The sequence below is a fragment of the Leucopleurus acutus genome (assembly GCF_964270905.1).
Source record: "Leucopleurus acutus genome assembly, chromosome: X".
NCBI classification, from domain to species: domain Eukaryota; kingdom Metazoa; phylum Chordata; class Mammalia; order Artiodactyla; family Delphinidae; genus Leucopleurus; species Leucopleurus acutus.
In genome coordinates this window covers 31,425,963-31,448,118 of record NC_139148.1, presented here as the reverse complement: position 1 = coordinate 31,448,118, position 22,156 = coordinate 31,425,963, and the positions used below count along the sequence as shown (strand labels likewise).

General features: G+C 36.5%; 1 protein-coding gene across 1 annotated transcript in view; it reads right to left on the bottom strand.

Annotated features, from left to right (window-relative positions):
- The window catches only part of CFAP47 (cilia and flagella associated protein 47), a gene marked incomplete at both ends in the record, with an annotated part of 506,613 nt that overhangs the window by 323,614 nt on the left and 160,843 nt on the right, over nucleotides 1-22,156 (bottom strand). Inside the window, 3 exon segments of the mRNA XM_082864365.1 lie at nucleotides 4,840-4,880; nucleotides 5,883-6,085; nucleotides 12,177-12,372. Coding sequence (XP_082720491.1) covers nucleotides 4,840-4,880; nucleotides 5,883-6,085; nucleotides 12,177-12,372 — 440 coding nt within the window.

Genomic DNA, 22,156 nt, shown 5'->3' with positions numbered 1-22,156 from the left:
AACATCATTAATCATTAGAGAAATGCAAATCAAAATTACAATGCGATATCACCTCACACTGGTTAGAATGGGCATCATTAGAAAATCTACAAACAACAAATGCTGGAGAGGGTGTGGAGAAAAGGGAACCCTCTTGCACTGTTAGTGGGAATGTGAACTGGTAAAGCCACTATGGAGAACAGTATGGAGGTTCTTTAAAAAACTAAAAATAAAACTACCATACAACCCAGCAATCACACTACCAGGCATATACCAAGAGAAAACCATAATTCAAAGAGACACATGCACCCCAATGATCAGTGCAGCACTATTTACAATAGCCAGGTCATGGAAGCAACCTAAATGCCCACTGAAAGACAAATGGATAAGGAAGATGTGGTACATATATTCAATGGAATATTACTCAGCCATAAAAAGGAACAAAATTGGGTCATTTGTAGAGACATGGATGGATCTAGAGACTATCATACAGAGTGAAGTAAGTCACAAAGAGGAAAACAAATATCGTATATTAACGCATATATGTGGAATCTAGAAACATGGTACAGATGAACCGGTTTGCAAGGCAGAAAGAGAGACAGAGATGTAGAAAACAAACATATGGACACCGAGGGAGGAAAGCGGTGGGGGTGGGATGAATTGGGAGATTGGGATTGACGTATATACACTAATATGTAAAATATGTATGAAATAGATAACTAATAAGAACCTGCTGTATAAAAAATAAATAAATAAAGAGGCTGAGCAGTCACCTGCATTCATTTTGTAAGTTCACTCATCTTATCAACATTTAACAAATGCCTCCTATTCAAGGCAGATTATTTCTCAGTATGGTTTCCACAAGTCTTATCTATGTAAGGGACTTCCTGTTATTCTATTCAGGGAACATTTATTGATTAATTCCCTAATTCTAGAGAATATAGCCTATTTAAGACTTGTAGCTCTGAATGTACTTCATATAATTATGAACTAAATACCTTGGCACATAAAGGCAATAAAGAAACTAAAATGTTAAGTTCAGGAAAAAAAATAAAGAAAATATATTCTAGATACTCAAAAAAAAAAACAAAACCCCAAAATAAGAAAACATATTCTAGCCATTTTACTCAGATAACTAATGAAGATTATATATATATATATATATAGCTTCTCTCACTCTCCCTCTGTCTCTCTCATTAGCGCACACACACACACACACACACACACACACACACACACACACACATACCCCTACAGTATTACTTCATATGCCAAAAGTAAAAATAAGGAAAGTCAAGAAGAAAAAATTGAAGTGATGAGCACATAAGGAAGATAATCAGTTAATCTAAAATAGAGGTTAATTCGAAAAGCAGCAAGGAAGGAATTGTATTTTACTACTGGGTTCCCTGACTCCCTCAAAAACCATTCTTTTTTTTTTTTTTTTTACCATAAAATAATACTTTTTTATAACTTAGGAAATAGATGGAAAGGCTAGTTATTAATTTTGGAAGACAGAAATTACAACAAACCAGTGTCTTCTGTATTTAGAATATCATAGCTAATCAGATAATTCAGCATAAACAATGACATTACTTTACTGGTGCTACCCAATATCTAGGTGATGTTAAACTAAAGAAAACTCTAAATAATTTATCTCAGAAACACAGTGGCTAGGAATATCCATTCTGGTTCTGGAAACACAGACTTTGTTTCTTTTGAAAATCACAAAAACCATTCTTCATATCATTTAAGCAACTACAAATGGACATAAAAATCCCACATAAAACCATAAACTTCTAAAATAAGATATAAATTTGTTTCAGTAATAAGTACATGTTTTTTTGTAGGAAAAGAAAATATTTTAATTTTTACAAGGAATATGTTTTTCATTTTGAAACTTTATTGATGTGAAATGTACAATTTCAAAAGAGCAGTTTAGCATTGGTTTTGGTATTGGGTTTCAATTTCATAAGTTGATTTGAAGCCTTTTGTAAACACTATTAATTTAAAATATCTAAAATAGTTATATGATATCTTACAAGTACCCATATATAATACATTTATTTATTTACTGATTTATTTATTTATTTTTTGGGTTACGCGGGCCTCTCACTGTTGTGGCCTCTCCTGTAGCGAAGCACAGGCTCCGGACGCGCAGGCTCAGCGGCCATGGCTCACGGGCCCAACCGCTCCGCGGCATGTGGGCTCTTCCCAGACCAGGGCACGAACCCGTGTCCCCTGCATCGGCAGGCGGACTCTCAACCACTGTGCCACCAGGGAAGCCCTACATTTATTTTTAACTAAATATCTTCTGTAGAGTTTACTGATGGCAGTTGTAAAACAGGCTTCATCATTGAAACTATAAACATTCACTTCATCCTGTAACTATTGAGACAATTTATGGGTTTTTGCCTCATCAATAAATTAATATATCAATAAAAATAAATGAATAACATCTCAGTTTTTATTGAGTAACTTTAATTACTATCATTACTATGTATCAAACATGGAATATTTATTAATGTATTCTATTCAGGGGATATTTCTTGATCACTTCCCTAATTCTAGAACATATAGCCTATTTAAGACCTGCAACTCAAAATGCACTTAATTATAAACTAAATTTCTTGGTACTGAAAGGCAATATAGAAACTAAAATGTTATTTACTTTAAAATAAATTTATTATATAAGGGTACTTATAAGATAGGGGTGTGTGTGTGTGAGAGAGAGAAAGATGAGAGATGCAAAGGAATAGGAAAAGAGGAAAATGTAAAGTTTCCTTTTCTTATACTTTGTAAAGTCTATAGCTGACATATGACAGTGTTATTCTCAAAAGAGTGTACCTATAATAAAATTTCTATATGATTCTATACAATCTAAGTGGTGTTAAAACAAGGTGACTAAGTGCATAATCTTTGGAAACAGAAATTTGGTTCAAATTCCTGGCTCTCCCACTTAATATGTGAGTAAACTTGGGCAAGTTATCTCACACTATGGGCCTTATATCTCTTCTGTAAAACAGAGATGAAGATCTAAAAACATCCACATCTCAGGGCTGTCCTGTGGATTCCACGATATCCAGCCTATGACCTAGAATTTGACCTGTGTTAATTGATAGCTGTTGACCTCATGATTCCTGTATTTATCCAAGCTTTGATTTCCATAAAATCAGCCTCTCCCCGTTCTCGTCCTATGTCTTACTCATGGATAACAAAGAGAGTGTGCAAGACTCTCACAATCTGCTCCTGCTATTCTTTCACCTTCATCTCTCAGCTTTGCCTGGCCAGTATCCATCAAACCAAAAAAACCCCAAAATATTCCCCAAATATAAGCCTGTTTCAGCCTCCATATGCAGTGCATTTTTTTTTTTTTTTACAACTTGTAATACTCTGCCCACATCACCATCCCTCCCATAGATATATACAACCTCAAACCCCAGATTTTTTGGAAATTTAGGGAAAAGAGAAGCAGGATGTGCAACCACCAAGCTGAAGACACATGAGTGTGGAGGATACCAGCAGCCACGTTAGCAGGCTATAATTAATAGTTCTACAGCCAGGCGAGCCAAACCAAATGTGACAAAGTCAAAAGAAGAAAACAAAATAAAAAAGCCAAGCATGTTCACTTCCAAGGTGAGCCACGGTATGAAATGGTCTTACCTAAGTAAAAAAAAACCAAAACATGAAGAAATGAGTGTTTCATTTTTTTCATTGCACCATGCGCCTCAACACAGACACACCAGATGCAAATAAAGTCTTTAATTTAGGACAAACATCAGCAAGTGTAATTTGTCCTTTGAGATTTTACTCAGAAACCCATGCAGCCATCCCCAGTCCCACCCCCACCCCAGGACATTATTAGTTGCTCCTTTTGTGTTGCATTTTCTCTTTACCTCTATTGGTACCAAACACTTTTTTAAAGTCTACCTTCCCTACTATATTGACCTCCATCAAGGAAAAGCCACTTTCTATTCAATCCTTGCTTACCCAGTACCTTGGGCAGAGCTCACAAATAAATATAAACTAACTGATAAAAAGCAATAAAAGAATCAAAAGAATCAAATTTATTTCAAATAGGCTGAGGTGAAAGGGAGGCTTTTGAGGACGTTCTTGCTGGAACACCTCATTTATCTCAATGGGATCAAAAACGTCTAGTGAGAGAAAGGCAAAGACAGCTTCGGAGAGTTGAGAAGGAAGAGCTGATCATATGCACTATGGGAAACCAGATAAGGAGTTAACAAGGCATCAGTAAAAGGATTTGTCACTATTAAGGTTCCAGGGAATGTTTCCTTGTACATGGAAAAGTCTTTTGTAGCCCATTTATGATTTCCAAAGGTTCTAAATTAGTTCCAAAAGCTCTACCTTATCCCAAACCTGCTAAATGTTGAATTGGAGTTTAGGGTAAGGGAAGAAGGGTGGGGAAATCTACTGAAGAGCAAATGAGTCTCAAGGCTGAAAGGAAACACACAACAACAAAAAGACAAGAAAATCATCAAATATATGACCCTCCTCTTTCTGGAGACTGTTGTCAGGTCTCCTTACATCCTGTTTGCTGACCAGACGTCAACACACTGTAACAATGAAACCTGTTTATGCCTCTCTTAGAGGCAACTGTACCACCGTCCAAGAAGCCATCTAGCTCACACAACATTTACTGAAGCTATTTCCTTCCTCACCTTGTGAACGTGGTCTGAGCCTTCATTAGCTTGAAGACATTCATGGATAAGTTATTCATGATTTTTATTGGTGAGCTCAAAGGTACACCTTACTTAGTGCTTTTGGCATTGAATTTGTGGACTAGAGGGAAGTAAAGTTAAACTTCTATGAACAAGGTCAGTAACATACAAAAGGACAGAATACCTCCCAGGATGGAGGCATGGAGTTCAGTTCTTGAGAGGAGCCTAAAGCAACGCCATTAAAAAAAAGGGTTTTTTTTTTTAATGTCAACAAAAGATGGACTGTGAGCATCAAAAGAGAAAAATAGGAGCCTGAGAGGTATAATTTAGATAATTTTATCCATCAACATATGTGAGAAAGGGACATGGAAGCTGGAGCTCAGAACTCCATGAACCGTGTCCCGGATACAGCCACGCTTTGCCTTGGATGCAACATTCCAGTACCATCTGTCTCTCTCACTCTTCTAATTCCTAATGCATAAATCAATCCTTAGACTATAAATATGCTATATAGTAATGACCTCACTAAAAGTTAATAAATTATCACATAGAGTACATATTCATCTTTAGTATATAATTCACTCTACACTATAAACATTTTTAACAAACTTTATTGCCCTATACATTCACATCTTGCCCTTTGGAGAGTCAAATCATCTCAGGGTATAATGTAAAAGTGAAATTTCTGGTCCTAAAAGGTAAGAAATCCAGAAACATGGTTTAACCAAGGTGTCCTTTAATTTCCTTGAGTCTGTCAAAGGAACGTGTAACAAAATCATATTGTTTGGAAACTCATTGTGCTGATGTTTCTCATTTTCATTTAATACTGACTTAGCATTTCCTTTGTGCCAGTTCTTGTACAATTACTCAATAAAAATTAACTCAATGAATTTCTCATTATTACAGATGAGATAGGTTCTGCTATGACCCCCATTTTACAGATGAGGGAACTGAGAGGCTCAGAAGATGACATAACTTCACCAAAGTTAACAGAGCCAGGATTCAAATCCAGGCAGCCTAGTCCCAGAGTATAGGCTGGTAGCCACTATCACCCTGTTTCTCGTGAAAGCAACACTGCATTTGGAACTTTCTTAAAAAACCTTTATGTCCAAAGTCATTATTTTAGATGTCCCTCTTTTAAACATTTTATAATAGTATAGAATATAAATCTATTATTCTTCACTGTCAGATACAAAAGAATCTACATTTAAATGCCTTACCACTTACCCCTGCTATCGTAGAAAAGAACACTGGTGAAAAATGACACAGGTTTAGATGATTTGAAGCTGAGATGACAGGTGAGGGCAGCATTAATTCCACTGGGAGAGCACATAACGACTCTGCCTTTTGGAAAATTCACAGAAAGAGGTTGAATCACGTCACCATCAAGAAGCCTTGTTGGGGAAATCTGGACACTGAAAATTGAATCCCTGTTTAAAATTAAAAGAAAAAATTAGCTCAAAACATGCACAAGTAATTGGATTTAAATGTGGTTTCCTCTGTTTTTTGAATCATTAGAAAAATTAAAACAATAAATATTTACAATAATATGCCCAACTACTAAAGATATTTTTGTATCATCTCTCGTTTTCTGGTCACAATATAAGTAAAATTGATAATATGTTGATTTAACCAAGAACTACATGAGGTGATCAAAAGTTCCTTTTGACCTGTCAGGATTAAAATAACAGGGTTAAAATGCCTGATTAAGTGCAATGTGTTTTTAACCACAGCCATGCTAAAAGCATTGTCCTTAAATATGTCCTGACAAAAATTTACTAGAAATTACTGCTTCAACAGCTAAAGCTTTAATGCATGTAGACTAAATATTAACAAATGCATATACACATATTTTTCTTTAATTTGGGTATAATTAAGCACTTGTACACATATATCATGAATATTTTTTCAATCATTACTATCAAAAAAATTCTACTAAATGTTTGCATATTTCATTATATACTATAATTTATTTAGCCAATCTAAAATGTTTGTGATTTTTAGTAGCATAGTATGTAGTATTCACCTCAATTCTAATTAATACTTGGTAAATTTTAGTTGTCAATAAATATTTCACCATATTACTTTGTTTTATTATATATGTAGGTTCCTACAGCAAATAAGAAGTGCTATCAAATGGGAATCATATTTCCCTAGTACTTTAATTAGAATGAAGATTATTCAGCTAATTAACTAGAAAAAATAAAGAAAGCTCTCAACTTGAATTAGTTAAACTCATATGGTTCACTGGATAAAACATGAAAAAGCAGTTTAGAAATCAGGTTTGAATCCAATTCTGTTGCTAATTAACTGTCATCAGATAAGTCATTAATGCTATTGACTTTATTGTATATATAATGAGAATAGGTTACATCATCTCTACAGTCCCTTTTACATGCTCATTTCATTATACCATGTTTTGTAAGACTCAGCTTTTAACTTGAGGTATTTTTAAAATTGATACCATTATACATTAATTTAAAAGCTGAAAGATTAAAAGATTAATTCATATATGAGATGTTTCTTCCCCAAAAAAAAGTACTTTCTAGTACAATGTAATTCAAGTCATGTCTATTTCCTATTTAAGCAACAAAGTTTAGTCTACTTACAAGATAGGGACTTGGAAAAACTGTGAATCCCAAAGTTGTAAAGTTAAGGTTGAGGAACTACACTCTCTCACAAAATGGCATTTAAAGCAAGTCCCCGAGGTATAAGTAAGCACTCATCATATCTTGCAGGCGAAATGTTAGAAACTAAAGGCCGTTCTATGCTCCTCAACTTGGACAATTTTCATTTATTTCCAACCATTACATCACACATGGAACTCATTTTCTCTGGATCTCAGAATGCTTAACTGTAAAATAAGGTATTGAGCTAGAGAAGCTCTGAGGTGGGTCCAAGATCTGGTAGTTTATGAAAATAATGCTAATAGGCAATTCACATCGGTATACAAATCCTCACAATTTATATAATTTTAAGATGTAAACCAGCCACTCTTTACATCTATTTCTTTGTATATATAGGCATATATTTCTAAATAAAAATGTTTCACTTTCCTTTTTTGTCATTTTATATAAAGGATATCAATATATGTAGTCTTCCTTAACTTTTTATTAATCTCAATATTTTGTTTTCTAAGATTCATAATACATTGTCTCATTAGTTGAAGTTCCTCCACTTCACAGGTATAGAAATATTCACGTACACATATATCACAAATTATTTATCCCTTTACCTGTCATTGGACATTTGTGCAGTTCCCAGATTTTGCTATTCTGAATAATGCAACTATGACTAATTTCAAACATACCTTGTAGAACACGTGCATTTTATTTTATTTAAGTATAGTTGATTTATAATGTTATATTAGTTTCAGATGTACAGCACAGTGATTCAATATTAAAGTTATTATAAAATATTGGCTATTTACAATAGCCAGGTCATGGAAGCAACCTAAATGTCCACTGACAGACAAATGGAAAAGGAGGATGTGGTACATATATACAATGGAATATTACTCAGCCATAAAAAAGAAAGAAATTGGGTCATTTGTAGAGACATGGATGGACCTAGAGGCTGTCATACAGAGTGAAGTAAGTCACAAGAGAAAAACAAATATTGTATATTAACGCATATATGTGGAATCTAGAAACATGGTACAGATGAACTGGTTCACAAGGCAGAACTAGAGACACAGATATAGAGAACAAACGTATGGACACCAAAGGGGGAAAGCGGGGTGGGGGTGGTGTTGGTGGGATGAACTGGGAGATTGGGATTGACATATATACACTAATATGTATAAAATAGATAACTAATAAGAACTTGCTGTATGAAAAAAAGAAATTCAAAAAACAGTTATAAAATATTGGTTATCTTCCCTGTGTTGTATAATATATCTTTGTAGCTTATTTATTTTATACATAGTAGTTTGTACCTCTTAATCCCCTTCCCATATCTCGACCCTCCCCCTACCTCTCTCCCCTCTGGTAACCACTAGTTTGTTCTCTGTATCTATGAATCTGTTTCCCTTTTGTTATATTCATTCGTTTTATTTTTTAGATTCCACATATAAATGAAAACATAACAGTATTTGTCTTTCTCTATCTGACTTACTTCACTAAGCATAATACCTTCCAGGTCCATCCATGTTGTTGCAAATGGCAAAATTTCATTATTTTTTATGACGGATAATATTCCATTGAATATGTAGAATATATACACATCTTCTTTATCCATTCATTTGTTGATGGACACTTAAATTGCTTCCATACACTGGCTATTGTAAATAATGCTGCTATGAATACTGGGGTGCATTAATCTTTTTGAATTAGTGTTTTTATTTTCTTTGTATATATACTCAGGACTGGAATTGCTGGATCATATGATAGCTCTAGTTTTAATCTTTTGAGGAATTGCCATGCTGTTTGCCATAGTGGCTGCACCAATATACACTCCCACCAACAGTGAACTAAGGTTCCTTTTTCTCCACATCCTTGTCAACATTTATTATTTGTTGTCTTTTTGACAACTGCCATTCTGATAGGTGTGAGGTGATATCTCATTGTGGTTTTGATTTGCATTTCCCTGATGAGTTTTTCTTGTATATACTGTGAAGTGTAAATGTTGGGCTATGAAATATGCCGATGTTACACTTTACATAGTATTATCCAGTGTGGTCCTACTCACTGACACTGTAACTAGTAACCTGATTTATTAATGTTTGCCTACCTAGGACAAGCAAAATACTATCTTATTGCAGTCACTAATTTTTACTTCCAAGTTTACAAAGAGGTCAATTATATGTTTTCATGTGTTTATTTTCCCTTTTATCTGTGAAAGTGATTGAAACTTTTTGTCAACATTTCTGTTGAGTTACTTGATATTTTTCTGATTAATTTGTATCAGTTATTTATTTTATTGTTAGCATGATTTTAAGGCTTAAGAAATCTTTCTCTACCCACAGACATTAAAATTGTTTTATTTATTTTTTTTTGCCTATATTCAAATTGCCTATCTTTTTTTTTTAAATTTATTTATTTATTTTTGGCTGCATTGGGTCTTTGTTGCTGCGTGCGGGCTTTCTCTAGTTGTGGTGAGTGGGGGCTACTCTTCATTGTGGTGTGTAGGCTTCTCATTGCGGTGGCTTCTTGTTGCAGAGCATAGGCTCTAGGCGCACAGGCTTCAGTAGTTGTGGCATGCAGGCTCGGTAGTTGTGGCTGATGGGTTCTAGAGCACAGGCTCAGTAGTTGTGGTGCACAGGCCTAGTTGCTCCATGGCATGTGGGATCTTCCTGGACCAGCGCTCGAACCCGTGTCCCCTGCACTGGCAGGTGGATTCTTAACCACTGTGCCACCAAGGAAGTCCTCTAAATTCTTTTTTACATTTGACCTTTCACATTTAAGCCTTCAATCCATGTGTAATGAATTTTCATGTATTAAGACAGGAATCCAGTTTGAGATATTCCATACAATCGATTATTCCAGCACCATTTATTGAATAGTAATCTCTTTGCTCCATAGATCTATACTACCTTTGTCATATATTCAGTATCCATCCATGTGTGGGCCTTTTTCAAGTCTATTCTACTCCTTTGCACATTTTCTCTATCACTGCACCACTATCACATTGATTTATTAGTCTTGATATTTGGGAAGCCAAGCCCTTCTCACCTTATTCTTTTTCTTCAGGGGTGGCTTGGCTACTCTTGACCCTTGATTTTTTCATATAAAATTTAGAATTTTACGTGTCAATCTCTATGAAAAAATTTATTTGAATTTTTATTTCAGTTGCATGAAATATCTAAATTGATTTGTAGAAAACTGTCCTTTTTACAATATTAAATATCCCAATTCATGAATATGTGTAAATCTTCGTTTATTTATGAGTTCTTTGACTTAAATTTTATAATTTTCTCCATGCAGTTCCATACAATTCTTCCTATTATCTTTAATTGTTAATGTTTTTATGAATAGTAGTTTTACGGTTGCACGTTCTAAATGTTGTAAGCTGAAATGCTATTGAATTTTAAATATTGGACTTATATTTGTCTATCTTGATAAATGATCTTCATAGTTTTAAATATCTACATATACATTCTTTTAATTTCCTATACAGAAATGCAGATTCCAACATACACCAAAGTTTAAGAACCACTGATCTAGAGAAGATTTGCTTGCTTCTGCTGAAAGATAGAAGGACTTACTCACGTGGAACCATTTTAGCCTCTTCCAGATTAATCCAGGAATCAGAGATTAAGTTTTCCTATCTTGAAGTTGTCCCAATTTAAGAACAAGCTTGCATTTGGCATTTTATTACAGTTCACCACTCCTACTCTAGTTTCAGCTTATAAGAATGTATTCTTCTGGTTTGGCTTGATCTGATACCCTTTAGAGACCTCCCACACTTCTCAGCAGCCCAGCAGTTATATATATATATATATATATTTTTTTTAATACATACATACATATATACACACACACACACACACACACAAACACAAGCTCTATTTGTTTTGTAATGTGAGGGTTCATAATATATCTAGGCCAATACAGTCCTGGGAATTTGAGCTCTTCATAAATTTTTAAAAAAATGAAAACAGATTGCATTCTCTATGGTATGTGCACATGATAGGCAGAATTCTGTGATGGCCACCAAGGGTCCTGTTCCTTAGTGTACAAACTGCACAGTTTCCACTCCTTGGGTGGCAGGATCTATAAATATGATGAGACATCACTTTGGTGATTAAGTTATGCTATATGGCAATAGTAAAGGAACTTTCCATAGATAATGAAGGTCCCTAGTCAATGGAATTTGAGTAAGCAAAGGGAGATAATCAGGGGCAGATCCAATTTAATCAGGTGAGAGAGAAAAGTCAGAGAGATGGTGTACTTCTGGCTTTGAATGAGTTAAATGCCATGTTGTGAGGAGGGGACCACATGTCTAGGACTTGAGGGTGGCCTCTAAGAGCTGAGAGTTGTCCGAGCCAACAGCCAGCAAAAAAACGCTGTCTGAGTGCTACAACTGCAAGGATTAGTTCTGCCAACAACCAGAGAGCATGGAGGAGGACTGAGCCTCAGAGGAGACTGATGCTATAGCCCACACCTTGAGCTCTGCCTACTGAGACCGTGAGCAGTGGACACTAAACTAACCTGGACTCCTGACCCACCCACCACCTACGCCCCCAAAGAAAACTGGGAGGACAAATTCATGTTTTAAAACACTCAGTCTGTGGTAATTTGTCACACAGCAGAAGAAAACTAATACACTGAGTTTTTAAGCTTGCTTCTCATACCGCATAAAGAGATATACCAAACATTTTTACCAGAAAATTAAACGACTAACAGTGAGACAACTAAATGCGCTTTTGGGGGGTATTTTTAATTTAAATGTACAGTTAAGTATTTTAGTAGTTCACTCCAACTATAGAAACAAGTCAGACGTTGTTCATGACTCATATAACACAGACAGAAAGAAAAAAGCACCTAAAGAAAATGTGGTCAATTCACATTAGGCATCTACCTGAAATAGTTTTGAGGTAAAATGTTGACATCCATCACAGTTGTTACATCCAAAGGAACAGGATTAAAAAATATGAAAGGAGGGTCAAACAATAACTTGGGTAATTTTACCTCTCCAACCAGACATAACATTCGATAGCAAACTGGATTATCATTTAAATGTATAGGAATATCAGCTGTGTATTTTCTAGGCTGTTCTAATGAAAGAAAAACATTTTTTAAGTATTTTAGATTAGTTCACACACACCAAAAAACATTTACATAATTTAAACCTTACTAAATATTAAGATGTACTATGAAGTTACAGCTCAGTAGAGCAGAATAGATTACCCAGAAACTGGATTTATCCTGCCAAGGAACTTAAGACTTGTAATGAGGTGTCATTGAAATAAAAATCTTTTAAAGTGCACTCTGTCTAGAAATAGAGTACGTCTCCTTACAGTAGATTTTCATTATTATGGGAAAATACATATACCTTGGGGAAACAGTACAACAGGACTTCTTTTTCTAATTGTTTTCCATGCCTTAAAAGGAGCTGCCCATCCCTTTAGTATATGCAGCATGAAGATGAGGTCAGATAACTGCCATAAAGATCTCAGGGAATACTGAGAAATGGATATGCTGAGAGGAAAGGAATGTGCTTTCTTGCAGATTTTTAGATTTATGTAAGGCTGTCAGGGTCGACTGGCCAATTTCACCTGGTAGGAAAAGATAGGAAATTGCCACATGGCAACTCACAGGAGGAAAGGCAGTTTGTGTAGGAGAAAAAGGCTCAGCACAGAAGCAGCAGGCTGGTCTCGGACAACAGGTGCCATCAGAGCCAGCTGCCAATGCCTTTTAAGACCCAAATCCCCAAACATAAGTCTCACAGGCAGAAAAATGTGATCTCATGAGTATGAATTCAAAGTTATAGTTTAGAAATCAAAAACTTACTGAATTCTGAGTTTTGAATGGATTGCTTTGAGATTATTCCTGGGTTTTAGAAGTGTTAAAGGTTTCTGGGATAATGGAGAAGGGGCTTCCTTGTGTAAACTAAGACTACTGGGAATTCAGTAACACATGTTTTTAAGCTCAGGTATGCCTTCTCTCTCAACTGAGATGTAAGTTATATAAAGGTGTTATAGGCATGTTTAATTTTTTTTTAAGAGTTAGGATGAGATCCTAAGGAAGGAGCCTATAGGTTTGACTGCTTGGGTTCAGCCCCATACTGCAGGAAAAGGCAAATGGAAATGTTTCTTTTTTCCTTCTAGATGATTCAGTCCATTTCATCTGGATATAAATGTTGATAAGGACATAAAGGAGAAGCTCTGTGTAGAAATACAGGTGGTGGCTTTAGCTGGACTACCTTTTATACTATTTCTTTTAGGACCAGACACATTAGAAACTAAGAAGAAATACAAAGAAATATATAATGAAACCTAATAATTTTTATAAAGTAAACTTCAGAATGCAGGGAATATTTGATGTTTTCTATCATCTTTTCAGAGTTCTAAACAGAGGTAATAGAAGATGAAACATTTAAAAAATCTACTAATCACAATATCCTATGTACTGTCTCTCACACATAAATCTAAAGTGCATATACAAGGCCAGGCTAAGAGATGTGCTGGACATAGACTTAATGCAATACTGTGCTAACAGAATATTATGGAGAAAGCGAACACACAGCTCAATGAACTCTCTAAAAAGCTTAAAAGCGGTAATAGGTTCTTATCCTGCCTTTTCTGTTGTTAACATAGCTAGCCGCGGGTATTTTATTAGATTGCCACATGTGTAAAACATAGTAGTGTCCGAGAGATCCCAATGCAAGTGATTTACTGAGGGAGTGCTCTCAGGAGGAACCCGTGGGTAAAGGAGGGAAGCAGAACAGGGCAGGGCAAGAAGCTGTAGTTTTAGAATCCAGATTCAACCTGATTCCACAGGGAGCTCTGGGATATCAGACAGAGCAGGGGGAGGGGGTGGGAGGGAGTGGGTTGGGTCACCTGAGGTAGTAGTGGTGGTTAGACTTAATCTCCTTGGTATCTCTTCATGAGGTATCTTCCTCCAGCCAAGGGCAATCCCCTGGAGAAAGGGACAAACATAACCTGCCAGGAACCAACACCCACAACTGAGAGAGGGATGGAAAAGCCCAATAATGGGAATCTGGATAGGCCCAAATAGCATATACAAGAGCCTGTAATCCTAACATTGCTTCATAAGTAAGAATAATTAGGAAGATAAACAGGTAAGTTACTATAATACCCTTTTAAATAGAAAAATAGTCTGGAAATGACATTTGGTATGCTTTAGTTATAGTATATAAACTATAAAGGTACTTAAGCAGATGCTTTCAATTAGAGACAAATAGTAGTATAGACTTCCTCAAAGAGAGAGAAAAAAAAAAAAAACGTGCATAGATGTTTTTACAAGCACCTTCCTGCTGTTCCTTTGCTCCTGTCTGCTTAAAAAAGGTAGTTGCCATACCTTCACTTCCTAAAGCTCATTATCTGAACAATTCTATGTTTTAATGTAGCACGGATTCTCATGTGGAGAATCTTCTGCATGGATTCTCATGTTGAGAATCTTCTAAGATATGCACATCCTGGGTGTCAGGCTCAGGAAACATTGAGGTTATTTACATGAGAACTAAGAACAATCTTATCCAAGGGGAGTGAGAGTCTAGCCACACAAATTAGATTCAAGAACAGTGGTTAAGATTCAGAAGGGATTGATGATTTGCCTACATACCAGTGTGGATAACAGATACTATCACAGCCCTGCCTCTATCCCTGTGGCAATCCAAGGAAGAGCAATAAAGGGGGAGTGAAAACTAAAACCCACCTCACTCAAACTCTTGAAAGCCCTGACAGTATAAAGGAGCCCTGCTTGGTTAGCAGTATAACAGGTTCTACCCAGAGTGGAGATAAAATATATTTGCCCTACTTTAAGTGATATTGATGGCAAAGGTTCCATCTACAAGGCAAAGGAAATAGGAGACATAAAAGCCCTGACCATGGTTTGAAATAAAAGGCTTATACCACAGTCAGATTACAAGAAGAGAAAATGGCAGAACAAAAGTGTAATCAATCACCAATGCCTGCTAGAATAAAACGGCAGATGCTACAGGATAGCACAAAGAACAAGGACAAGATCTCACTAGGTGTGATTAAAAGAAATCTTAAGTTAATTAGAGACCCACATCTCTCAAGAGGCTGGGGAAAGTAAACAAGTTGCTTTCTGTGCTGCTTATTATGCTGTCCTTCCAAAGCCCTGTGACCTGGGGGTGAGAAGTTATGTTAATAAGATTATTGGAATCATGGTTTGCACATAAGTGGGGGTGTGTGTGTGTAAAAAAGTTAGACAGTGGATCAGATTTAGGACAAAGGGATTCGGTCGGGGCCAGGGGTGGACAGAAAAACAGACTTTCAGTCAAAAATCAAAATGCTACCATTGTAACTTGTCCCAAAGGAGACTAACTTGTCCTAACAGTTTTCTGATTAAAAAAAAAGACTAGAGGAATTTTTTAGTTATTTGAAATGTACAGATGCAGAGAGATACCTCTTATCTCCACATTTAAAAAAATTTATTGTGATAAGAACACTTAATATGAGATCTACCATTTTAACACATTTTAAAGGTATATTACAGTATTTTTATATGTAGACACAATGTTGTACAGCAGATCACTAGAACTTATTCGTCTTGCATAACTGAAACTTTATACCCACTGATTAGCAACTCTCCATTTCCCCCTTCCCTAGCCCCCGAAAAGCACCATTCTATTCCTTGTTTCTACTAGTTTGACTAATTTAGTATCTCACATAAGTAGAATCACGCAGTATTTGTCTTTCTGTGACTGGCTTATTTCACTTAGCATAGTGTTCTCAAGATTCAAACATGTCACATATTACAGGATTTCCTTCTTTTTTTTTTTTTTTTGGCTTTGCCCTGCAGCATGTGGGATCGTAGTTCCCCCAACAGGGATCCAACGCGCAACCTCTGCAGTGGAAGTGCAGAGTCTTAACCACTGGACAGACAGGGAAGTCCCCTTTTTTAACGATGAATAATATTGCATTGTAAGGATATACCATATCTTCTTTGTCCATTCATCCGTCAGTGACATGCCCCAACACATGCACAGAATCCCTCGGCAAAGTATGGGCAACTTATTGATTTAAAGCATTTAAGGAAGTCACTGTTTAATCATAAGATGAGCTCTAAATTGAGAGTTCAGTGGACACATAAGAAAAAGAATACAAATCTTACAGAATTAGTTCTGTAATGTCATTAAACAAACAAACAGTAACAATAATAACAACAAACCAAAAATTGCAACAACTACTGAGTGGAAGTGAAGTTCTCATTTCCATGGTAGCCATATTACATTACTTATAATGCCCCATTTTCAAAAATAAAATTTGACACACACAAAACACCAACAGTGAATGATCTATACGCAGGAAAAAAAATTGTCAGTAGAACCTGTCCCTGAGAAAGTTCAAACATTACACATACACACACATATTTATATATAAATATATATTATACATAAATTGCAGAGTTGATGTACAGTAAATGAAATGAAAAATTCATTCAACACAGTTTCACCAGTAGATCTAAACTGACTAAAGAATCAGCCAACATGAAAAAAATGTCAGTTGAGTTCCTCCAGTATGAGGAACAGAAGAAAACAGAATGAAGAAAACTAAACAGAGCCTCAAAGATCTACAGGACAATATCAAGTAAACCAATATACACAAAACGAGAAGCCCAGAGATAGAGAAAGAGAGAGCAGAAAGACTATTTGAAGAAATAATGGCCAAAACCATACAAAATTTGATGAAAACCATTAAATGAAACATGTAAGAATTTCAATGAACTCCATGTAAGATAAATTCAAAGAGATCTACTCTCAGACATATTTGTCAAATGGCCAAAAACCAAAGGAAAGAGAGTCTTCAAAGCAAAAAAAGAAAAGTGACTCATTATATATATGGGATCTTCAATAATGTGAACAGCTGACTTACCAAAAACCTTGAAGGCCAGAATGCAGTATGAAGACATATTTAACGTACTGAAAGAAATAGACTGTCAACCAAGAATTCTATATCCAACAAAATTATCCTTCAGAAATGAGGAATAAATTAGGACATTCCCAAATAAACAAAAAATGATAGACTTCATCACCAGCAGACCTTTTCTAGAAGAAATACTAAAGGGAGCCCTTGAAACTGAAATAAAAGGAAACTAGACAGTAAACTGGATCACAGAAAGAAATAAAGAGGTAAAGGTAAATATATGAGTAAATATAAATGATAATATAAAAGTAGTTTTATTTTTATTTTCCTTGACTATCTGATTTTTTTTAAATGCATACTTATTTCACTTAGCATAATGCCCTCCAAGTCCATCCATGGTGCTGCAAATGGCAAAATTTCTTTTCTTTTTATGGCTGAGTAGTATTCCATTGTATATATATATACCACATCTTTATCCATTCATCTGTTGATGAACATTTAGGGTGCTTCCATATCTTGGCAATTGTAAATAATGCTGCTACAAACATTTGGGTGCATGTATCTTTTCAAATTAGTGTTTTTATTTTTTTCGCATGTATACCCAGGAGTAGAACTGCTGGGTCATATGGCAGTTCTGTTTTTAGTTTTTTGAGAAACCTCCATACTGTTTTCCACAGTGGCTGCAGCAACACGGATGCACTTCAAGGGCATTACGCTAATTTAAATAAGTCTGATGGAGAAAGACAAATACTGTATGATATCATTCATATGTGGAATCTGAAAAAAAAATGCAACGAATTAGTGAATATAACAAAAAAGAAGCAGACTCACAGATATAGAGACAAACTAGTGTTTATCAGGGGTGAGGGGGGAGGGGCAATATAGGAGTAGGGGATTAAAAAGTACAAACTATTAGGTATAAAATAAGCTACAAGGATATACTGTACAGTATGGGGAATATAGCCAATATTTTATAATAACTATAAATGGTGTATACCTTTAAAAATTGTGAATCATTATATTATATGCCTGTAACTTATACAATATCATACAACTAAACTTCAGTAAAAGGAAAAAAAACCTTAAAACTACACAGAAAAAAAGTATAAGAAAGTAGTATAAAACTCTGTTGATGGGATTATATTGTGCAAAGATGTAATTTGCATGACAATAATAGTACAAAGAAAGGGGATGCTATATTGGAGCAAAGTTTTTGCATACTGTTGAAATGAACTTGGTATTATTCTCAATTACATTTTAAAAAGTAAGATGTTACTAGTATTTTCCAGGGAAGTCACTAAGAAAATACCTCAGAATTTTATTAGGAAAGAAACAAAAAGGGAAGTTAAATGTTAAGCAAAAAGACAGATGTAAATCTTTCCTTAACTTCATTAGTAATTAATCAGTAAATATAAAATAATTCAGTACAGTGATGAAAAGGCTGAGATAAGTAAAATAAACTTTAAAAAATAATCCAAATTCATGTCATCTACAGGAGACACGTTTAGATTCAAAAACACAACTCAGTTGAAAATAAAAGGATGGAGAAAGGATATACATGCAAATAAAGACTAAAAGAGAGCTGTGGTGGCTATGATAAATTTAGAAAAAATAAATATTAAGAAAAAAATTGCTACTATAGATAAAGAAGGACATTATATGTACTGATAAGAGGACAAACCATCAAGAAGATATAACAATTTTAAGCATATATGCACTTACCAGAGCCACAAAGTACATGATGAAAACCTGGTAGAACTGAAAGGACAAATAAATAACTAAATAATAACCCTATAAAGCTTCAATACTCCACTCCCAATTGTGGGTAAGTCAAGTAGGTAGAAGATCACTAAAGAAATAAAAGACTTAAACAACATTATAAATGAACTAGACCTAACACACATCTATGGAACATTCCACCCAACAAGAGCAAAATACATACACTTCTCAAGTGCATGTGGAACATTCTCCTGGGTAGACCATACTTTAGAGTGTAAGGTAAGCCTCAATATATTAAAAATGACTGAAACCATACAAACTATGTTCTACAACAACAATGGAACAAAAATAGAAATCAATAATAAAATGAAATTTGGGAAATTCTCAAATACATGAAAATTAAACAACACACTCCCCAAAAACTAATTATTAAGAAATGGCAGGAGGAGCTTCAAGATGGCGGAAGAGTAAAACACGGAGATCAACTTCCTCCCCACAGATACCTCAGAAATACATCTACCTGTGGAACTGCTCCTATAGAACACCTACTGAATGCTGGCAGAAGACCTCAGACCTCCCAAAAGGCAAGAAATGCCCCCACGTACCTCGGTAGGTCAAAAGAAAAAAGAAAAAACAGAGACAAAAGAATACGGACGGGACCTGCACCAGTGGGAGGGAGCTGGGAAGGAGGAAAGGTTTCTACACACTAGGAAGCCCCTTCGTGGGTGGACACTGTGGGTGGCAGAGGGGGGAAGCTTCGGAACTGTGGAGGAGAGCGCAGCAACAGGGTTGCGGAGGGCAAAGCGAGGAGATTCCCGCAGAGGATTGGTGACGACCGGCACTCACCAGCCTGAGAGGCTTGTCTGCTCACGCACCGGGGCGGGCGGGAGCTGGGAGGTGAGGCTCGGGCTTCGGTCAGATCGCAGGGAGAGGACTGGGGTTGGCTGCGTGAACACAGCCTGAAGGGGCTAGTGCACCACAGCTAGCCAGGAGGGAGTCGGGGAAAATGTCTGGAGCTGACGAAGAGGCAAGAGACTTTTTCTTCCCTCTTTCTTTCCTGGTGCGCGAGGAAGGGGATTAAGACCACTGCTTAAAGGAGCTCCAGAGACAGGCACGAGCTGCGGCTATCAGCGTGGACCCCAGAGACAGGCAAGAGACGCTAAGACTGCTGCTGGAGCCACCAAGAAGCCTGTGAGCAAACACAGGTCACTCTCCACACCTCCCGTCCCGGGAGCCTGTGCACCCTGCCACTGCCAGGGTCCCGTGATCGAGGGACAACTTCCCCGGGAGAACGCACTGCACGCCTCAGGCTGGTGCAACATCATGCTGCCCTCTGCCACTGCAGGTTCGCCCCACATCTGTAGCCCTCCCTCCCGCAGGCCTGAGTGAGCCAAAGCCCCCGAATCAGCTGCTCATTTAACCCTATCCTGTCTGAGTGAAGAACAGACGCCCTCAGGCAACCTACACGCAGAGACGGGTCCAAATCCAAAGCTGAACCCCCGGTGCTGTGCGAGCAAAGAAGAGAAAGGGAAATCTCTCCCAGCAGCCTCAGGAGCAGCAGATTAAAACTCCACAGTCAACTTGATGTACCCTGCATCTGTAGATTACGTGAATAGACAACGAATCATTCCAAATTGAGAAGGTGCAATTTGGGAGCAAAGATATATTATTTTTTCCCCATTTTCTCTTTTTGTGAGTGTGTATCTGTATTCTTCTGTGTGATTTTGTCTGTATAGCTTTGCTTTCAACATTTGTCCTAGGGTTTTGTCCATCCATTTTTGTTTCTTTTTTACTTTAAAAAATTGTTTTCTTAATAATTATTTTTTATTTTAAAAACTTTATTTTATTTTACTTTATTTTATTTTATTTTATCCTCTTTCTTTCATTCTTTCTATTTTTTCTCCCTTTTATTCTGAGCTCTGTGGATGAAAGGCTCTTGGTGCTCCAGCCAGGAGTCAGTGCTGTGCCTCTGAGATGGGAGAGCCAACTTCAGGACACTGGTCCACAAGAGACCTCCCAGCTCCACATAATATCAAATGGCAAAAATCTCCCAGAGATCTCCATCTTAATGTCAAGACCCAGCTTCACGCAACGACCAGCAAGCTACAGTGCTGGACACCCTATGCCAAACAACTAGCAACACAGGAACACAGCCCCATCCATTAGCACAGAGGCTGCCTAAAATAATAATAAGGCCACAGACACCCTAAAACACACCACCAGAAGTGGACCTGCCCACCAGAAAGACAAGATCCAGCCTCATCCACCAGAACACAGGCACTAATCCCCTTCACCAGGAAACCTACACAACCCAGTGACCCAACCTTAGCCACTGGGGACAGACATCAAAAACAACGGGAACTATGAACATGCAGCCTGTGAAAAGGAGACCCCAAACACAGTAAGTTAAGCAAAATGAGAGACAGAAAAACACACAGCAGATGAAGGAGCAAGGTAAAAACCCACCAGACCTAATAAATGAAGAGGAAATAGGCAGTCTACCTGAAAAAGAATTCAGAGTAATGATAGTAAAGATGAACCAAAATCTTGGAAATAGAGAAAATACAAAAACATTTAACAAGGACCTAGAAGAACTAAAGAGCAAACAAACAATGATGAATAACACAAAAAAGGAAATTAAACGTTCTCTAGAAGGGATAAATAGCAGAATAACTGAGGCAGAAGAACGGATAAGTGACCTGGAAGATTAAATAGTGAAAATAACTATTGCAGAGCAGAATAAACAAAAAAGAATGAAAAGAACTGAGGACAGTCTGAGAGACCTCTGGGACAACACTAAACACACCAACATTCGAATTAAAGGGGTCCCAGAAGAAGAAGAGAAAAAGAAAGAGACTGAGAAAATATTTGAAGAGATTATAGTTGAAAACTTCCCTAATATGGGAAAGGAAATAGTTAATCAAGTCCAGGAAGCACAGAGAATCGCATACAGGATAAATCCAAGGAGAAACACGACAAGACACATGGTAATCAAACTATCAAAAATTAAATACAAAGAAAACATATTAAAAGCAGCAAGGGAAAAACAACAAATAACACACAAGGGAATCCCCATAAGGTTAACAGCTAATCTTTCAGCAAAAACTCTGCAAGCCAGACGGGACTGGCAGGACATATTTAAAGTGATGAAGGAGAAAAACCTACAACGAAGATTACTCTACCCAGCAAGGATCTCATTCAGATTAGATGGAGAAATTAAAACCTTTACAGACAAGCAAAAGCTGAGAGAGTTCAGCACCACCAA